General features: G+C 38.3%; 1 protein-coding gene across 1 annotated transcript in view; it reads left to right on the top strand.

Annotated features, from left to right (window-relative positions):
• The first annotated feature begins 10,437 nt into the window (after positions 1 to 10,437).
• The window catches only part of thsd7ba (thrombospondin, type I, domain containing 7Ba), a 162,011-nt gene continuing 150,068 nt past the window's right edge, over positions 10,438 to 22,380 (top strand). Inside the window, exons 1-2 of the mRNA XM_088930773.1 lie at positions 10,438 to 10,481; positions 14,355 to 14,531. Of these exons, the coding sequence (XP_088786899.1) occupies positions 14,378 to 14,531 (154 nt within the window). The 5' untranslated portion in view covers positions 10,438 to 10,481; positions 14,355 to 14,377. The remainder of the gene's footprint in view (positions 10,482 to 14,354; positions 14,532 to 22,380) is intronic.

Raw genomic sequence — 22,380 nt, 5'->3', positions numbered from 1 at the left:
TGCTTGACTATACTTTGAAAGTTTCCATCAGTGTCCAGAGGTCCTTACTTTTTGTAGAGGATGAAATAACACCCAAAGAACTTCTCTTTCCAGGTTCAGAAAGATAAAGGCCAACATAGATGCCCCTGTGGGATGAGACAGACATATCAGTAAACCTGCAATGACTTAATACCATAACTTTCAGTTGACTTCATACATTTTAAATAGTGTGGCTCTTCTCTAGGTTAAGGCCTGTACTCTCCACTACCAAAATTACAGAATTTCCCATTAAGATATACAGCACAACTGCCTGCTGAAAACATTTAGTCCAATGAAAATTACAACTCAACACTTAGGCATAACAGTTATTAATCCAAGAGTTTCAAACCAATGTGTCAATTGAATCTCCATACCAGATGCAGAAAAACAGCTAAGGTTTTGTAATCCCTGGAAAGGAAAAGTAGAAAATATACTGTTGAAATTAATGTGAGTGGAAGAAGGCTAATAACATCATTAAAACCAATTACTGTCTTAGAAGGTCAAAAGGATTTTGCACTTGTATTCAGATATAATATTGATTCACTGGTAAATTTCAAAACAAAGCATACACTAAAATCCACTGCAAAACAATTTACAATATATACTGATGGAAAAAAGAAATGCAACATTTTCTGGAATGAGAATACTATAGTTATAGTTTATGTACTTTTCCAAAAAGTTGTCAATTTGTTTTAAGCCCTCTGACCAGCAATACAGCTTGTGCAGTGAGGCATTGCAACTTGACAATCACACGAAAGCTCTTAAGTGCACTTTTACCCAACGAGGTCCAGGTGGAACAATGCCTGATCAGGTCACCTTTAAAAAGGCATTAATTCAATGTTAAGGTCACAGCAACAAAAAGGCCAGACTGACCACAGTCAGTTTTCTGTGCATTCCATAATACTTTGAATGTCACCAGCAAGGAAGAGGGCCATTGGCATGCTACAGGCAGGCATGTCATGTGCCAGCGTTGCCAGACACTGTGGAGTAAGCCACTCCACTGTGTCCCGACTGCAGAGAAGGTTTCAGCAGACTGGCAAGATAGATGACCATCCAAGATCCAGTTGCCCTCGAGTGACCACACCAGAGCAGAACCAACACATCAGACTGGTCCGTCTGAGAGATCGTTTCAGATCTGCCTCCTGTACTGCTGCTGAAACTGTCGGCAGACACAATGCCTGCCTCAGTGACTGTCACAGAAAAGATATGGCGTGGAATGGCAGGAGAGCAATAAAGACCCTATCCGTAGCGGCAAAACAGGGGTTAACTCAGGCTCAGGAAGTCAGACGATGTCGGGTAGAAACCTGTGCCCTCAGGCCGCAGAGGAGAAGACCTGGTGCTAGGGGGGTCTCAAGACATCCAGGTGACCCACGGTGACCCACATAAAGACACACCGGAAAGAAAAGCAAAGCAGAGGGAAACTAGGAACGGGACAGAGAAGCTGTAGAGGGCATAACAGTGACAGGACAGTGAGGCTCCATGCTGCTGGCCTTAGATCAAGGCGAACTGTATAACTCACAGTGTTTAGCATTAGGTTTTAGGCTGAAATGCTTATTTTGGTACAGGAAACAAATTATTTATGCATAGGAAAGTAAATATATAGGGATGTATATAAAAGTATATTAGGCCTAGGATGTTGTTGCATCTCAAGCTTGTTTGTGATATACAGATCTGTCTAGAGTGTCTGCTATTGCATGCACTCCATCTTCTTCTGTCTGTTTGTGAAGGATAGTGGTTTCTAAACAAACCCTCACTAATAAATAAGATAACCTTTAAAAGATGACATGCAATTCCATTTCTGAAGGTTCAGATTTACACTTTTATTATGCAAAGATTGCTCTGGGCAGGCAAAGGGCAATACACACAGGCACTTCATGCATGCTCTCTATTTTATTAAGTGTGAGTTAAATGAATAAGTTACTCTCACAAGGATGTGGCACCATCAGGCCAAGTCCATTTGATGTAGAAAGATACACTCTGTTCATGAAATCTCATTTACAAAGTTCCAGACATACTTAGTCTACGTGTCTGTTTTTTCCTCATGGTCTGTCTTTGCATTTCAGTCACTGCGAAGTATACAATACTTTCAGTAAAAATACATTCTGTGTATTTTATTTTCATCTTTGTTCTTGACACTATAAATATTCTGTGATAAAATGATTCAATTTACAGTCAAGCACCACTCTGAATAAATGGGATAATTTTATAACTACCCGACCAGACCTCTGCAGTGAGGAAGTGGCCCTTGCAGTACAGTAAATTGTTTGTTCATCTACAGCTTTAAGACTGGATTTGCCCGGAACGTTTTGAACCAGCTCACCCTTTTCAATCCCAGATCCTGGCCCACAGGCCATGTTTGGCATAGTTACCATAGAAACCGTGATCTGTATCTGTACAATAAACAGAATAAAAAGATATAAAATACCACTGAAATCAAAGCAGTGTTCTGGTCTAAGAAAATAAGGTCTAAAAAATAAATGTATTAATGTAAATGTAAATTGATATAGAGATTTCTGTGTGATGTTCATTAATCTCCAAAAGCACCATCCATTCATCATCAGAAATCCATTTGTTCCTGGTGCTGGTGGGAGGCAGGACCACACCCTGGGCTTCTCACAGATCTGCCTCCAAATAACCTCAGCCTTACTGTAACTAAAGAGCAACCTCAAAACAAGCACAAAATAGGGTTTTGTGTTGTCCTCTGCCATAGCTGTTACATCTGTTTGTCATGTACTGTAGGTTTTCCTTATTTAACCAATTAGTCCTCCAAAAAAATAAATATTTATCTTTGTTATCTGTTGTATTGCAGGGCATTTCTGGAAAGACACCCCAATCTACTCTTTACTTGTTCTAGATATTTAAGTTATCCATAAAACAGCAGTAGGTTATGTAGTAAGCACATGATTAGACTCATATACTGTATATTTAAATTAATAAGAGCCCACAAGTAATTACATACAGTACACACATGTAATACTTATAAACAGGCTTGTTTTCAAATACAGTATTTGTGTATTAAGTAAAAAAGGGAATTTCACCAAATGTATTGCGGGTTTCAATACAGAATAAACTGGTTCTATAGTGGAAGTCTACCGATATTCACGAATATATCACCCTGTGTGTTACGACCCCAAGTGTCTAGAGGTAAAGGGGTGTAATATTTAGGATGGATAAGTGAATAAAGTGACTGGTACATAAATAGGACACAATAACACACAGGGAAAGGGAACTAGGGCGGCACCAAAGAAAAGAAAATCACAAACAAAATGGAGCTGGCTAATAAAGTTAGGGAAAGCTGACCTAACTACAAAACAAAACCCGAAACACTTGGTCTTCAGCGTCTTCTAACGCCCTGGCTAACCTTCACTGACTCCCCAAAACCATACAAGACAAAAGGCACTCACCCATCCTAAACTAGTGTTACTAATACAAAGACCAACTATGTGTGTAGAATGTAACAACCTTAACTAACCCTAAACACAAGAGTTCACACAAATACACAAGTGAACTACGAATACAAATATGGGAAAACGAGAGTAGACAGAATGAACAGGGTACAAAAGAACACAGAGGTTGATACAATACGTCTGGGCAAGTTAACGGTGAAATACAGGATAAACATAAACAAACGAAAGTACAAGAAGACGAACACAAAGCAACAAAGCCAAAGCTATATGAAAACACACACAAAAGGAAATGAATGAAAATGGAGAGAAACGAAGTCGTAGCAAAACGAAAGCGAAACGAAGCTGAGCCGAGCCGAGCAGAAGCGAAGTCAAGCGAAAGGCCCCTTCATTCTGAAAACCTCCAAGTTAAATACTGAATAAGCCGAGTTCTGATTGGTCGAGAGTTGATTGACGATGACGTCACAACTCCAAAGGTGAATTAATGAACCAATTGGAAGGGAGAACAAACAAAGTCAGGAAGTGTGGAACATAATGTAGCGCTCTCGGGTTCACGTGGGTATGCGCCCTCGCCGCTGCCGCTTAGTTGTATTGGTGGTGCCCGGGTACATCCAGCAGCGCCTGGCAGGCCTTCCCCTCCAGGACAGCGGCGAGGTGGCCCGCAATCTCCACCTGAGACCAGCCGTTTGCCCAGGCCACCATCTGGAACTGGGCCTCAAACAGTTGCCATGGGACCTCCCCATTATATCGGCTCGGTTGCACCGACGCCGGCTGGTGCGGGGGTGGCGGGCTGGACCCTACTGGTCTGGCGTCTCCTTCCTACCACATGGCCTGAGGCAACATAAGAAAGGATCCTTCCACTGCTGAGTGGGCCACCAAATAAACTGAGCTGCTGCTCGCCCCCAGCAGGTGCTTTAGGGGGTCACTTGGGGGAACCGGCTCTTCTCCAAATCCGACATCAATGGCCGTTCATTGTCCATCCTCCTGCTTCTGACACCAGTGTAACAACCATGGGTTTCGGTACGGAATGGAGCAGACATGGGACTCAGGGAATGGGATTGAATAAGGCATTTATTAACTTGAACCGGGAAAGGTACACACACAAGGACAGGGGTTACAGAGCTGCACCTTCACTAACACACAGACACTAAGGGAAGAGGCTGTCTCCCAGCCTCCGCCCCACTATATACAGTCCCATAGTCCCGCCCCCAGGCGCTGTTCTCAGCCCGCCTTGCGTGCACATGGCTAAAGCGCCCCGTGTGATGCTACAATAACATAACAAACGCATGGACCACACTGGGACGTAACACTGTGTTATATACTATGTCAAAGCACTTACACAGCAGTTGGTATGCTTGCTGGCTTCAAAACTGGCAATGTTTTGTCTTCCTACAGCAGACTGATCTATTATTGACAAGGACATATGAAAGTTTGCGAAGTATAGCAATGCATATTCCTGTAATGAAACATGCACAACAGCTGAGACAAATAGCCAGGCTTTTGAAAACTCAGCATGAAAAGAAAAACACACAGTACAGGTAAATCTGTAACTTTAAAATGAATAGCACATTGTAAAAAATTAAACTAATAGGCTCTTTCAGAATACTTGCGGTACGATGGAGTAACACTAATGATGTAAAAATGGTAAATAAAACATGGTGTAAATTCCTTTCAGAGAAAATGTGATTGAAATACATCTGGAACGAAACTGTTTAGCCATTCCAACCTTCAATTTCATCCCTGGTTCCACACCCTTTGGACTGTTTACATGTAGAACTAACTTTAATAAGCTTCACTTCATATGCCACTGCTAGATGTATTATACTAAGGCTCCTAGTTTAAATCCACTAAGCCGCTGGGACAGCTGTTCAGATTGTCCGAGACAGGTGGAGGACAGACTGATGGTCTGCCTTATCAATGAACCTCAGCCACCATAACCTGATTAAAAATAACCCCTCCTCTCCATATTGCCACCAGGAAGCACTTCTGAGTATTTGCATTCTCCATGCTTTCTTATCACTTTGCAGCTGAGACTGCTGTATTAGTGCCAGTTCAAGGTATTTTGTTAATTATAAACTGTTTAACTAGGGTAGGCACTGAGATGGAACATCTTGCACAATTTGTAGTTTCTTTCCTCACTCGGAGGCTGAGTTTAATTAGGTCTGTACTGTGTCTTCTTTCTTGTGGACTGGAAATTAATTCATGTATAGGTATCTTTTTAATTAGAATACTGGATAAAATATTTTTTCTTCAATTCCTTTTCCAAAATACAGTATTCTTTGCTCTTGTGTGTGGCTGTTCTAGCCTGGATACATGCACACAGGAAGTGAAGAGCATCCAATTAAATTCAGAGATGACAAGAAGTTTTTCCTTTGCAGGCCTGACAGGAGTTTTATCCTCTGACCTTGTTGGGCAATACTATCTTGTTTGTTTTCTCTTTTTAAACCTTTAAAGCAGATTCATGACAGATTCCATTTCTTCTGTGTTACTTAGGAGTATTTTTTTTTGGTATTCCACTGAGATGCAAACATGAATGTCATTTCAGAGCAAACAAACTGTAAGGAAACTCATTATTTCACTTTGTTTCCAATTTGCCTATATCTACACATGGAAAAGAAAAACAACACATAAATGTTTTTAGATAAGCAGATATCCCATAAAATTTATTTTTAAGGTCTTTTGTATTAGCACTCATCTCATCCTTCCTTTTAGTCTCATCCTTCCTTTTGGGATTTCAAATTGTAGTATTGAAACCCAAGACTTTATTGTTACACTTCACTTGGACTCAGTGATGCTTTTGCAAAAGAAATGTAAAAAAAGCAACAATCTTATTTCACAAGAGGTGGCAGTTTAACCAAGGCCTTAAAAGCTACAGTTTTTGGGTAAATGTGCGAAATTGTATTGAGATCATTCAAAAAGACCCCTAAAAGAGGTAAAATCCTGTGATGAGAGGAATATAAATTGCTGTGTTAAGTTATACTAAAATGCTTAATTTCTTAAATGCTTAAAGTTAACAACACATGCAAATAAGTACATTTTACCAAAAATATCCATGAGGCAGATCTGTAAACTATACGCACTGCCATTAAATGTTTGTTATTGAGATAGCATTAAAAGAATACAGATAGGCAAGTTCATTTAATTTATTTATCATATGTGTTATTTAGCCCAGATAGACTGGTACAACACTAAAGATAAGAGTACTGTAGTTTAACATAATTTGGACAACAGAAATATGAACACATTAACCTTGCTTATAATGGATTGATTAGTAAACTGAGTAATATGGTAATTCAGCAACTGGTTGCTGAATTAAGCAGTGTTCATTGATGGTAGGCTAGTCCAAGTAAAGCAATGAGACTGTAACTTTAATATGTATAATGTTTTATTGATTTATTATTTTGACACCCGATTATTATTTCGATTTATTTAGCAGTATTACCAGCCCAATACTGGCCCAAGTGGGCAGCAATGATAAGCAAACACGGCAATGTATGGCTCACAGATATTGGATAAAGTGTGCTTTTGGAGTGACAGGAGATAAATTGGATATATTCCCACAGGCAATGATATCTTTTAAAACTGTACTTACAGAGGGATATCTAAACAAAGTATTGTCCTGTTCTGAAATTCAGTTCTGCAGCTCTCTAGTTTTTGATTTATTTTACTTCATAAAAGATAAATGTGTCCTTACTGGAAGGCTGCACCACAGTGTATGCTATCACTATAGCTCTATAAGACAAATAAATGAGTTATACAATCCTACCTACTACCTTTTTAAACAAATGGAAGGAAGGGTTCTAAACAAGAAAATTAGCATAGAAATGTAAAAAAATTGAACTTCAAGCTTCATGTTTGTAGGAAGTCTTATTTATTTTTTTTGTAATTTTAACTTATGGTTTTTACCTTGTTCAAGCTATTAAATATATTTTAAAATGAAGAACTCAAAAAGGGACAACAAGGAGATAATTATTTTGATATTCACAACAAATACTATTGCTTATTTAATTACGTTTTGCTTATGAATTTCTCCACTGGTTCTGGTGTGTGTTCATAAAGCATTTGTTTTCTGTATCATGCTCATAGAAGGTGTCCCTTATGTTAATTTAAGAACAAATTAAACTGTCAAAAGTGAAACCTAATATTAGGTCATTTCAAAATTGAATTTAAGCATGGGGAACTATATACAGTATATACTATATATTTTACATCTGGACATCCTGAAAAGCCAATTTAATATCCATAAGGCTACATACTGTAATAGTTTGACAGTTGCTACAGAACACATAAAATCTGTTTGCGTCAAGGTCTTTAAAAAGTCAATAGTAGAAAGATTAACTCAGTTCAGTGTTTGGTTGTGATGCTTTCAGCAACAGTTTCTTTGATTCATTTAAGCACAGATTTAAGCAAACATTATATCTAGAATTGTGTGTTAAAGGACACTGAAATAACTGTCATTTAGTGGCAGAATAATATGTGGTAAAAATAGTACTATCGCCTTTGCAAGCTTAGACCAGTAATTATGATGTATTACAACTCGCATAGCATGTTTAACCCGTGTTTAACACTAGTTCTGATTTTTGGAACAGAAAAACATTTTAAAGATCTTATGCAAATTTGGTGGAACTGCCCATCAGAACCAGTGTTAAAGTGTGTGACGCTGAAATGTTCCCCTTAAGTCAATAAACCTTATTCCAGAGATCCTTTAAAGTGGTGAAAAAACACAAAGCAGGAAAAAATGAAACAAGGCATTAATGGAAAAGAGATAACTCCCTGGGAAACAGCGCCAGTTCGAAAAGACTTGAAGGGTAGTGACTCTGGAAGGCAGCGGTCACAGGCCAAGTGAGGGCTAATAGAAACAGGGAGTGTAAGGGCTGTATTCCCAGGGCGGGTTTGCCCTAACGTAGACAAGTAGTAATTGCATGTCAGCCGGGAAGAATAACCAGTACAAGTGTTTGACATAGATGTATACCAGTTCGAAAAACATTGATAAGACAGACTTGATAAAGATAAATTGGTAAACTAATCCCTAAATGGTCCTTTTGTTATTTGGCCCTAAACCCTCCCAGCGCTGAGGAGCCATGTATGGGTGGTTTCCATGCAGTACGCACAATCCCTACGGCCTGGCTTTGTGTTTCAGAGCTTATTTACACACAACTGGGCTTGTTGACCACTTGGCACACATGGGCAGATGCTACAAAGCAAATCTCCTTAACAGTGGGAAAACTGAGGACAGAAAAAATTACATTTGTCTTCATCTTTTTATAGTAGACTACTTTTAAAACTATATAAATTCCCTAGATGTTGAGGTCTCAAATATATATATTTTTAAGTTTACTTTATTTACTTTTTTTCAATGTTGTACATATTTGTAAATGGCATGACATAGTACTGCTGTTTACCTGCTTTAAATATTCTAGTCGTGGGTGTGGTGAATATGAAAATGGAAACCTAAAATGTCAACTGTTAAAACACATTTTATACATCTGCAACATATTATTTTAATTTTATGTAAATCCTCGGTGTCCTGGCCAAATTTCCCATTGGCCCTTACCAACTATCACCTCCTAATAATCCCCTAATAATCACTGAGCTGGCTACATCACTTTGTTCTCCTCCCCACTGATAGCTGATGTGTGGTGAGAGTACTGGTGCACTATGGCTGCAGTTGCATCATACAGGTGGTGGTGGAGGAGAGTCTCCATTACCTGTAAAGCGCTTTGAGTGGAGTGTCCAGAAAAGCGCTATATAATGTAAGCAATTATTATTATTATTATTAATTAGCGTGCACATTTAAATCTGCCACACAGGGTCAGTGTCCTAAAACATTTATATGTGCACCGTCTCACATGTATTACAATATATTACAGTTTGCCGTATACAAATAATTTAGTTTTATAAGCAGACATGTCAATAGTATTTGGAATTTTTAAAATAATAATATTTCGAAGGACTTTACCATTTAAAGTACCTGTTGAGAACACCGGGTGGGACATTTAGTCTTAATATTATGTTTTAAACAGCTGTGACCAGGACTCCACCAGGCCACTGGCCCAGTGCTGCTTGAGCTGGGGGGTTTAGGTCAGCCAGAATATCCTTGCCTTCCTCTGAAAGAATGACCATAGTGGACTTGTACTGCTGTCAGTGAGAACTGCCTACCGTCCCTGCTGCCGGTGCAGGGGCTGCCCGAGTGAAGGGGAGAGAATGGCCTGGTGCTCAGTTTGGTGGATACTGTACCTCCACTGTTCTAGCATCAGACTTTTGCTAATGAACCACGTCGATTACCAGCTCTGATTAGCAATTCTTGATTAAAGGGTTGTATAACCTATGTTATTTGTGAACAATAACAAGTCATTTAAAATTGAAATAACAGATAAAATGAAAACGTTTTAAAACTTTTCTTGTTCTCGAGGTCATTTGTTGAAAAAATTAGTGATTTTTACCCTATATATAAATTAAGAATACAAAAGTATTATTTTAAAGAAAAGATTAATAAAGGCCTTTTTATTCCATAATTTTAAAATGCACTTTAGTTTATGAAAGTGCTTAATGTAAGGAATTTAGAAAGAGAAATGGATGCCAATAGATTTGGGACTGAAGCCCTTTACCACTCTCAGAACTGTCATGCAAGACACATCTTTCAGGAAACTTAACTGTATTTTTCCATTTCATATTGCCGAAATAAGGTAGAAAACTATTGTGGGGAGAATTAAATTTGTTCTTTAACCTCACTGAATCCTTTCTCTCTATTTTCTCAGCTTCAGTAGTTTTGGAATCGTCCCTGGAGGAATTTCATTCAGTGACTACTTGACCTAACAATTGCCACTGGGTTATCTCTGGCTGCTGTCGGGATGATTTGACCGGCACATCTTTCAAGTGATGATCTTCCAGAGGGGAGTCACAGAGGATTAGCTGCTGGATGAGGCATCTGGAGAAAGACAAGTCTGTGTTTATCTGCAAAGAGTGTCAGTTATCTTATCAGAAAGGCTGCCATAAGGAAGTGGGAATCTGCACATTTTGCAGTCAGTACAAGGGATGACTGTCTGCCTTCCAATTCAGGTAATAAAATTACCCTAATTCATTTTAACTTAACGATGCACTGCTCTGGATCTGAATGTCATTATACATTCTGAAATACCCCTATAAACTAAAATCCCCAACTGAAGTTAAAGACATATTTTCTCCTTTATTTTGAGATTCTAGTTTACTTTTGTATACAATAGGTTTCAATAGGGTTTGGAGACATGGGCCTTCTTCGTCTACACTGTAAGGAGATGCTGCACTGACTGCCTGACTGCGTTCAGAACATGTTGGTTCCAGTTCCACAGTCTGGGGTTAAACATTCAATTTTAATGTTTTAAGTACACGAGTGTGTGAATACATATATATACTTGTACTATTCTTGCAAGGATTATTGCACTGTGTAGTTTGTATGCACTCTGTTTCACAACCTACAGTATAACAGGTGCAACAGCTTTGCTGTCTACTCTGGATAAAAGAACCACTTTCTCAGCTGTTTTCTAACCACATTTTGAGTGCTAAAGTCTCAAAGTCTCCATATTACTCATTTTTTGTAAATACAAAGAAAATATGCAAGTGCAAGCAATAAAATTATTAAAATTACAATAAAATTGCATGTGTTTCATGGAAAGACTGTGCGTGGGTGTCAGGATGATTTCAGGCTGATTTCTTTTTTTCAAGTAGGAGAAAATATTGTTTATAAACCCATGCAAAAGTAGGATACCATTAATCTGTAAATACATGAACCAAATATATCTTTTTCATTTTTATACATTAACTACCATGAAATGTAGTGAAGAACAGTCAATAGAACAGTCAACCAAATAGAAATAATGGGAAAAGAAAAAGATAATACTAGATGACAAAGAAGAGGAAGAAAAACAGAAGCTCATTTTTATAGCACCATAAGCTGAAACCCACACTGCCATGAGACCAGAATCAGTTTCTGCTGATAAACATGTGCAAGAAACCTGCCATGCCAGATGGGCTTTTCAGTGGAATCCCAGTGTTTTTCATTTTTTTCATTTTTAAAACATCTAAAAATTTTGTGATCCAGTGTGCAATTGAAAGAAGATATAGCCTATATGTGCCAAATATGGTCACTGCATCATATCACTCCTGCATGGCTTTATTACACCAAAGTCTTTCTTTTGTTCTGGAGCCATAACAAGGGCGAAATGTAATCTTTCTACTTTTCTCCAAATATGGGGAATTATTTTAAATATCAGCCTTTCCGACACTGTGACATGGGAATAGGTAAATAACCAAAATGTTATTGAAAAACCCTTGTGTCTACAGATATACAAATAACAAATGATACAAATGTACCATGGCTATCGGTATCTTAACCGCCTCAGATGTAGTGGTGCATAATGTCTAAATCCTCTCCTATAATCCAGTGGGCTTCTGACCCTGACTTCTGACTTCTGAACCCTGGTATGTATTACCTTTCTGAAGAAAATATATGAACTTCATTTTCTTCCCAATACAACTAGAGCTGTTCTTATTAATAGAACTTTCTGAATTCCTGCTAAATACACACATTTGAAATATTAAAGACATCAAATGTAATACAACATTACATTTTAAGATTTATTCATATTTATTTTTATTGTTAATATACAGTGAGATCTTTTTTTTAGGTAGAGCAGCCTTCTGTAAAACCACCTACTGTACTTCTTTAAAAGAAAAGTATTGTGTTAAATAATGTAATCAATTAACTCTTCAAAAAAATTTTTAAAGTTGAAAAATTCTTGAAACTGATCCTTCATTTTTTAGTGTTTTTCGGCCTCCATGTCCTCCTGGATTCTATGGTTTCTATGGAAACCCAAATTCACAAATGAAGTAGGAAGAAAAAAAGGGGGTAAAACGCAGAAAGGTACTGTAATGAGAATCCCAGATATTCCATCCACACAGAAAATGGGCTGATTGAACAAATAACTAGGCAGAAGAATAAAAAAGTAGAAGCTCTTGGGTTAACAGGATCAGAAATGGATGCCATCATAGCTGCTGCAGCAATCTGGCACAGGCCTGTGGCGTGGAGAGGAAGGTCCCTCTTGATGTGGGGAGACAAATGGAAAGCTGCCACCAACAGTACTTTAGTGGTTGTTTCATCACCATAATCAAACATTAATTATTGTGACCACCTGTTCACCGAGGGGCAGACACGGAGAAACCATCCCTGAGTGAATGTTTCGCATACTATTATGAGGTGAGCATGCTGAATTTTATCAGATTTTGACAAACTGCAATGTGTGATCTTGTGACTAAATGCAGCTTTCGCAATATGCTTTGCAGAATTCATAAAGCTGTGCTGGTTCTCTTATAATATCTGTTTCTTGGTGGAATAGTAACAAGTTTGATTTGTTGTAGTTAGATAGAAATAAGCAAATTAAAGAGTTCTCAGTTCTTTTTGCTCAGACATATTGAAAAGACAGAGCAGCATCCCTCCTCTTTGCCATGGGCCTTAGAAGAAAACCGATATGAATGACTAATCTTAGGTTTCTCACTCATTTTGAGCTTTATTGAACAACTGTCTTGTTCTCCATGGTTAATCATGTTTAATCATCCTTTTGAATTAGAACACCATTAATGTTAAAGGAACAGTACACAGAACAAAATAAAACCAAATGACAAATGATGCCAGTGAAATAACAATGCTATCCTTTTGTTTCAAATGATCTTATTGATGTTATTAGTTATCAAACACCATTATATAGTGAAATTTTACATTGTGTAAGAAACAATCAAGAAATAGCTATGTAGGTATAATAAGGTAAAAATGGGAAACTGTACACTTGCCAGTTTCACATCCTTTAGGAAATATGCCTGATGTGCTCTCTGGCATTGAAGAAGCATAAGTATGTAATTGGCATATGTTTGTGTACATAAATGCCTGGTCTATGTGAACCAGTAGGGAATGGGTTTCGAACCTATCAGCAGTTTAGCATAGGTACTTTAATTTACTTCAGACCAGGCTCTGAGGAATTGTTTCTGCCCTGTTTGCATTCAGGGATAGAAGTGTTTTCTAAACCAGATTCAGCCAGCGGTGACATTCACTGAATGGAAAGGGATAAGAATCTCATTTACTGGAATGAACTCAGCCTTTGGAAATTGTTAGGAACAGCTGGCTTTCTTTAGGAATCATGTTGAAATATTTTAATCATGTATACGGTATATAGAGGGAGACTGAAAAAAATATTTTTCTGCTGCGCACACAACGTTTAAATGTTATTATTGGCTTTTATAGCTCTAAATCTCTCATTTCTGACCAATTTTTCTTTCAATTTATATACACACAGTTCCAGAAAAAGGGCACATTTCAGGCTGCAGTGTGTCAATATCATTGATCAGAGGAATGACAGAAAAATTCACCTTCAAATGTGATTTTCAGCTGCTAGCATCCTCAAAATCATGGCCAGTAGAAGATGCACGTAAACTGTATGTTAAAACTCAGTAGAAACAGATAAGCTTCAGTGGTAAAGTATTGATAAAATGACAGTGAATTTTGAAAATTGACATCCTGCCTGGGGGACAAGTCAGAAATAACAGAGTGAGCACCCCACACATTAATACAGAATACAAAATGTTCAACATTTCACATATCACAAATACCATATTTGATACATGAAACATAAAAAGTAGAATACAGTAGAAGAGTGGATGTGGTAAGTGCCCAGGTTGCTGTTGTTAGCAATGTTGGTGAACCAGTAGGTGGAATTGTTCTCTAGACCATTTTCGAATGCTTCAGTATGGAGACTGGGGACACTGTGCTGCAGCAGGGGCTCTCCTCCAGATGAGATATTAAATTGAGGCCATTAAAGATTTTCTTTTTGAATAATGCTGCATATTATTATGGGAATGCTTATACGTGCCCAATGCTCCTTTAACGTCTGTGCTTTGCTTTTGCAGGAGTAAGAAAGGGACGGAAGTCAATGGTCTGGACTATGCTTCTAAATGATGACTCGGGAGCAGGTGCCTGTAAATGGCTGGTTTGGAAGTATCTTCTCCTCTCCATGTTCCTTGTGGCAACACTGACCAAGGCAGACCTAGAAGATCCAAAGGATAAATACTACACATGGAAAACAGGTAGGACAGATCCAGGGTGTTTACCTGTCACGCTGCAGAGAGCTGTGATTTCAGACCTTTATCTTAGCCTTAGACATTCAGTACCCTGGGCTAAGACATCTCGTGGTGTGTCATCACAGTGCTTCTGCATTGAGATTGCTCATTGAAGCAGTACACACAACTCCATGGGCTTCTCCAGGATCAGCAGTAACGCCTGGACTAGTGGACACAAGTAGGAAAAGGATTTTAGAGTCTCAACCAGCTGCAGTATGTGGCCGTGTGCTGTGGGTGAAGCTGATGCTTTGGGTCCTGGGTAAATAGCCGGCCCTTCAAGCAGTTGGCAATAACACCCACGTGCACGGGAGAGCCCAATGGCCTCTCCTACTTTATAAACTTTCCTGTGTTCTTGTAAATCACAATGTCTTGCATACTGAAAAGACAAGAAGGCTGCAAAGGAACAAGTAAAGGTTTATTCCGTGCTGAAAAGAGAAGAAAGGAAACACAATGTTTCGGCTGTGGTGCCTTCTTCGGATGAAACGTTGTGTTTCCTTTCTTCTCTTTTCAGCAGGAATAAATCTTTACTTGTTCCTTTGTAGCCTACGCATGCTGAGGCAGCTCCCTACTTCAACTACACTATTGTTAGTAGTGTAATAAACAATGTAATCAAATTTTGTTTTATGTGTATACAAAACCCATTTAAATTGCCATATATTTTAACAGATTTGGTGTGTTACCACCATGGCACAGTAAAGGCTTAATTATTAAAGTCCCCTCATACTCTTCTTTCCACAAGACTAAAAACTTCTCTTTTGACCCTGTGAGGGAAATTACTTCAAGCCCAGGCAGATGTCCAGCTTCTCTCCTCTGGACGGACTCCAGAGCAGCGATGCCTTTCTTGTTAAGTGACAACCAAAATTGTGCACCATTTACTGTGCACAATTACCACACCAGGTCTGATTAGTGCATTTTACAATTTTAACAATTTTCTTTGATTACAATTTTCTGTTTTAACTATATATTTATAACATTTGGTTTGCTAATCTTTTTTTTTTCTTACCAACATTGTCTAGACCACAATTAATATTAATGATCACTGTAACACGGTGTTTAGAGGTACATCATAATTTAACAACATTGACACCTTAATTTGTTTTCATAGGTACTTCATACATGGAGTCTAAGGTCATATTTATACATATATACATATTTATAATATCCATTTTTGGTATTTGTACATAATACTTTTTAAAAGAGAAATGCACTTTCACTTTTTTATAAAATGAAGTTTCAGTGTATAGCTTTCCTAAGTCTCAATGAAGTGTTCCTGAGACCCTGTGTGGTACTAGGGTAGTACAGTGTACGTGTCATCATCACTGCAACTGCATGGCTTCTGCTCAAGGTTGTTAACATACTGTAGGTATATATGCAGATTGTAGATTTTTCATCGGCAACACAGTGGTGACAGAATTGCAGCAGAAACTGAAATCACATATAATGATTTATGGAGTAATCCGCCTACAGTCTTCAAAGACTAAGTAATGGCTTACTGTTATGCTTTCTGGTGGGTTTATTAGCATGGTGGGGGTATTATAAAAAAAGATTTTCTCACATTTTATTTTCTGTAACCAGAAAGGGCCCATCTATCTCTAAATTCGTGTTAGGTCTGTTTTTAAAAAATAATCACACTTTATTATTTAATTGTACTAGAATAGCAGGTATTACTTTTCCTTCTACTGCTGTTATTACTACAACCATAAAATTATATTATTAGTAATCATGACTAAAGTAATGCCAAAAGTAGTAAGAGTGTTAGTAGTATATGTATGGTCAGCAGTCTGACATTGACATGGTTTAGGTGTTTTCTTTAAATAAATAAAAAACTGGCCAAACGAAAATGTTTTAGAAAACAGTGAAACACTATTTGTGTGTAGGTGTGTGTTTGAGTGTATTGGCACTTCTGCTGTCATATTTAAAATATGAGCAGGCGACACTGACAACATATGGCTAATGGCTTCAAGCCATGGTTGTAAATAAAGCAGACATAAATTGATCAGAAGAGACCTCATACAATTTCAAGAGCAGTAGACATAAATGACTATTTATGAATGACTTTTAGCAATAACTTGGCATTGGGCTGCATCTAAACTGCTACAGTACCTACATTACAGACTAAATGATCAACCTGGTGAATTCAAATAATGTTTAAGGCAAAGATCTTAACATAAGAACATAAGAAAGGTTGCGAACAAGGTGGCCTCTAGGCCCATTTTTCTGATGTGGTAGTTTGAAAAATTGAAATTTTAAATTTTGTGCAGCCAGCTCTTGAAAAAGGCCAAAGTTTGGGCATCATTCTCTTTACTGGAAGCAAGATGCAGATACACTCAATCTTTTGTGCAAAAAAGTGACCCTGTACAGTTGTTTCAGTAGTGATTTTGAATAGATTGTATTCAATTTTTATATTTTGAATAGATTAATAGATTAGGATAACAGGAACTTCCTTAGTTGGTGCTTTTAAAAGCTGGTTTAATAAGTTGTCATTACCCATTTGTTCTGTATCATTTTCCTCATCACTTTATCCCAATCAAATTGTTTAAAGTTGGAATTTTCCTGTTATATCACCTTTGCTACATATTGTACATATCTTCCTGTTTTCATACATAGTAATCTCATGATCACATTTGGTGGTCTTCAGAAAATACCTATTAAGCCTTTTGAATTTGTTTTTCTGTCTTAACCCATACAGATTCTGAACTGCTGATAGCTTCTTGCTTCGGCCAAAAACGGGAAGAGCCCCTTTACTATTTCTATTCCATTTGTACTGTAGTAAATCATTCCAAGGAACTCATCCTCAGCCATTTCTTGAAAGAAACCAGGGTATCAGAGCTCTTTCCATACTATCACAGTCTACAGTATGTGTACCAATCAATTGGGTAATACTGGATTGCGCAGAAAGGCAGGCAACTCCACACCTGAGGCTTTCCTTCGTTTGTGTACACTACACTGTCTATAACTCTAATAACTTTCCACTATCCCTACCTCCTTTCTATTTGTGAGGGTAGGCTCTCAGGTCTCCTAGGGCCCATCACTCCTCCTACTTTCCTCGAGGCTGTCAGTGCCTTGATCCGTCTCGAATAAGGCCTGGAATTGGTTGGACATTGCAAGCTCTGGGGAAGCCTCTTTTGTATGCTGCACAGGCCCTGCCATGTCGCTGCTGCCTGTGCTCAGCCACCCAGTCTTGTTTCCCTCTCTGCTGTGAGACCTCAGTGGTAGCAGATCCCCTCAGCAGCTTCTGTGCCTCCTGGCCCTCTGCTTGTGGGGGGAACACAATCTCTGTATGGGGCGTCCACCAGCTTCCTGCAGCTCAAGGTGCTCAACGAGCTGACTGCATTCTCCGAAGTCTCCCTGGATGTCTCTGTCCTGAAAGCTAATAATTCCGTAAACTACACATTGCAATAGCCTCATACTGCTATTTAATTTTGCCTATATGTTAAATATACTGTAGTATAATATAAATTTGTATTCCACCTCAAGGCTCCACATACTGAATCTGTTCTTTTAACATCCATCCATCCATTTTTCGAGCTGCTTTATCCAAGGGTTGCATGCATTATGAACTGGAAAGATAAGCAATAGCTAGACAGGGTTGCAGGGCAGCTGGAGTCTATCCAGGCAAGCAGTGGGCACAAGGCAGATACAGCCTAGATGGGATGTTAGTCAGTCACAGGGCACACTGACACAGATATGCACACACACCACAACCAGAAGCCCAGAAGCCAGTGACCTACTATTGTGTCTTGGAGCTGTGGGAGGAAACCGGAGTACCCGGAGGCAAACACAGGGAGAACATACAAACTCCACGCAGACAGCACCACAGGAATTGAAACCAGGGTCCCAGCTGTGCAAGGCAGCAATCCTAACCATTGAGCCACCTTTCCACCCTATTGAGTGACATATCCGATTTTAATTTTGCTCTAATTTTGAACATAGAGATTGTGAGAGAAAAGCTTACATTTCTAAATGCGGAGAATATGATGAATTCAGAAAGCAAAGCTGTCCTTAGCATGAGAGGCAGTAAACTACAGTCACAGAATATATTACAATGCCGTTTCCAAACAATACTGTTGGAGACCTTTTCCCTTGACCCTGAGCTGATCTTCAGCAATGATCTCTGCTTTGTCCTGGACCTGTTCCAAAGGACAAACTAAATTATGGGGAGGCATCATGAACTGGAATGATAACCAGCAGAAGACAGTTGAATCACAGTATTTAAAAAGCAATTTCCTTTCTCTTTACAAAATTATGATGATGGGCCTTTACCAACTGTTTCTAACCTTAGGAAAGTAGAGGCTTTGTCTTAATCAGTCTTAATTTGACTCTATCTTTCTTATCTACCATTTTTTTGGCCAAACGTTCACTGATATTATATATGCCAGACAGCAGTGGCAGAGATCATGATCATACTTTAAAAACTAAAGTAAGAGTCATAAAAATGTTTTTTTAAGAAAATGTATTAGTTAAGAAATTAATACTTAATAATTAAAATTATGATTATGGCTAACTACCTGCCAGCATTGTGAGCCAACAAACTATAGGTTTGGATTTGAAAGATACTATATTTCTATATTACTATATTGGATAAATATATATTGAATGTATGAATTACATTTATCTGCATATGCATTTCCATTTTATTTACAAAAGAGTGTTAAATATAATTATGAAAAATGATATAAAATGCTGAAAAAACATCGGCAGCCTTTTTTTTTACATAGCGCATTCTAGTTATAAATTGGACAGTTGTCAGACATATCTGTGATGTATCTGGTGGGCTTTCTGCTACTGTATGTTGTTATGGTGTGTGATTTTACCTTCATTATCAAACCAACAGACTTATTCAGAGCTGCTCTGAATTTATTTAAATTACTGAGAAATGTTGTCTTCATTTAATGAACATAAAGAGTTTGTTTATAATTTTATTTTCCTGACTCATTTTTTTCTGGTATATGTCAAGAGACCTTTAGAAGTTATAAACAACATACAGCTACAGTCTATAATTTTCCCTACATCAGGATCAAGTTATTATTATATTTACAGAAGCTGTGCTTTTCAGAAAGCTACTTTCAATCTTTGGTGTTCATTTAGATTAACTCTTGGTGGATCAGCCACTCTACACTTCTTGTGCAAGCCTTTTGGGTGTGTCTTGTCATGAAGGGCATTATTTTATTAACAATATTTTTTTAGGAACAATTTCCACTGCCTCAACAGATGGGAAATGGAGAGCTGTAGCAAGAATAAGCAAGTTTTACTGGTGGGGTTTTAGGAGGGGAGCAGATATCTGATAATGTGTGTCAAATATTCCCAAAATATGTTCTTGGTGGACTCTTAAGATTTCTTCACAGACCCTATTTCTTTCACTAGCATGTGTGCCTTACCCCAAATAATTGTTTCCCAGATTAGCACTTAATAAAAACTTTTCCTTCTTTCACTGAAGCCCCACTCCCTGTGCGATTAGCACTTTCATTTCTTTCTCAGCAGTCGGGTAATGATTGTAGCTCCAGATGCCGCGGGATTGATAAAGAGATTGATTAATTTCACTTGAAAGGGCATATGTTCAAAGGGAATCTAATCAGAACACCAGGAGTGAGGGTCTGACATCCTTACGGTGCAAAGAAGGCTTATGTGAGTTTATGCCCAACCACTTACGAAACTGAATCCAACAAGTTTGTCGTTAATTCTACGAATATCTACTGTATACTGTATGTCCCCTATCTAAAATGCCTATAAAGCCATTGTTGTTGCAAATTGCTGTGAAAATTGTAATAGATTTCCAAAGTATTTTACATCAAACATTGCCTTCAAAAAAGAAATATCATAATGGCATAATGCCTCTGAACAAAAGTAATGCAAACAAAACATTCTGTCAAAGCCTGATAGAAATAAACAAACAAAACCGAAGCACTCATCTGAAGAGAAAAATGCTGTATCACTTGAGCTGCATGTAGAATGATAAATTATGGGCAAGCAAGTAATGCATTGTAGGAGATTTCAATAAAGAACTGTTTCTTGTGTTTGAAACACTTGTAAAAGTCAAAAACTGCAATGCACTAACCTGCAGTAGAAATGTTCTTAAAGAGGCCATCAGTTTCTGAAATACTTAGTGTGACATTATATTTACTCAGCAGTCCAGTATTCACTTTCAGTTTCATTTCACTTTCAAAAGCAAGAGTATAAAAGTGCATTGCTTCTAATGAATTATTTTCTTTAAAAGAACTTGACATTGAAAAATTTATTAACAAAATTTGAAGTTTATTGTACAGTACATCCTAAAAACACATGGGTAAGTGGAAGTTGAAACATGTCATATCTCTCACTTTATACAATCTGATGGAAGTTTACTATGTGTATCTACAGTGCTCATTAAAAAAAAGAGCCAGAACTATAACAAGGTGATAGAATGCTAAAAAGTAATCAGAGATTTTTTTAGCAGTGTTTCCTTCATGCACAGAAAGTCACTAGTTAGACTTCCAAAGTCTAAACTCACAGACTTGTTTATTTAACTTTATTGTGAATGTAATACACAAGAAAATAACACAAATCAGAAAGAGAAATGCTGCACTAGACTGTAAGCTAATATATTGCTCCGACTTTCATTTCCATAATGCTTGTCTCTTCTAAGACTATTAAAAACAACACACATTAATGCAAGTTGTAGCAAATGTAAGATAAAACTGAATTATATTACAGAATATGCCAGGTATTTCTGTGAATATATTAAATAGAAAACAAAATATTTCTAGGGTTTCTGGAACAGAGGCACGTAAGTGGAGTAAAAGAGTCTGATACTACTTGTGTTACGAAGTGTTTTTTCAGGACCCTATGCAGACAGCAGTATCCGGAAGGGAGTGAACAGACACGGGGAGGAGACGAGGAACTGGGCTGGTAGATGAACAGGGGGGCGTGACGAAGGTGCAAAGGTGCTCAGGGGGGCGTGTCCAGGCAAACAGTCCAAGGGGAGTCTGAAGGGAAATCCAGAGCAGGCAAAAGTCCAGAGCCGGGTGATCCAATCCAAGAGACATGACAAAGTTAAAAACCGGAGCGGGATCTGGCGAAGGTGTGGGGAGATAAAAAAGGGTAACGGGACCAGGCACTCCAGGTCCCGGACTCAGCTGGTCCAGGACGCCGATAGGAGGCCAATGCCCTTGAGCCGCGGACTTAGGGCAACTCGGTGGTAGGCGGGCCTTCGGGTGTCCGTCTTCCAAAGCAGAGCCCAGAACAGAGTGAGGGTCTGGCTTTTGTAGGGAGGCTGGAACAGGGAGCAGGTGCACAAAATCAACTAAAATGTGAAAGAGCCGGAGCGCCCTTAAGGGGGAGGGATTACACACCCTGGGTACATACAGTACTCTGGCTATTCTCAGCATTTTATTTGCAAGTATGTACACTGTTGGGCAAAAGTTTCAGATGTTTTGTATTATTCTACTCTTCATTCCATGTGTGTCCTTCTTCATATCTACATAATATATATGTATAACAATGCCAGGGGTTGCCATCAGGCTCAGTTCCAAACAATGCTGTTGGAGAGCCTTTCTCTTGGCTGCGGTGTTGATCTTCTCTCGTGACCCCTTCTGCTTTGGCTTGGACCTGTACCAAGTGACTCAGCTAAATTATTGGCACTTCAATAAATTTCTGTTCTACGGATTTAATTTCACTGGTGAATTAAACCCATATCAATCCCACAGAGTTGCCAAATCTATTTTTGTATTTTTCTATATTATCTGTACTGTTAGATCTATTGGAAATATTTTTTTGATGTCTAAGTAAAGTGGTGTGTCAGATGTCTATAACCTGCATGCCTGGCTAAAACAGTCTAAAA

This window comes from Atractosteus spatula, chromosome 13 (genome assembly GCF_055471065.1).
Source record: "Atractosteus spatula isolate fAtrSpa1 chromosome 13, fAtrSpa1.hap1, whole genome shotgun sequence".
NCBI classification, from domain to species: Eukaryota; Metazoa; Chordata; class Actinopteri; order Semionotiformes; family Lepisosteidae; genus Atractosteus; species Atractosteus spatula.
The sequence above is the reverse complement of the archived record's forward strand: the minus strand, read 5'-3'. Positions and strand labels throughout refer to the sequence as shown.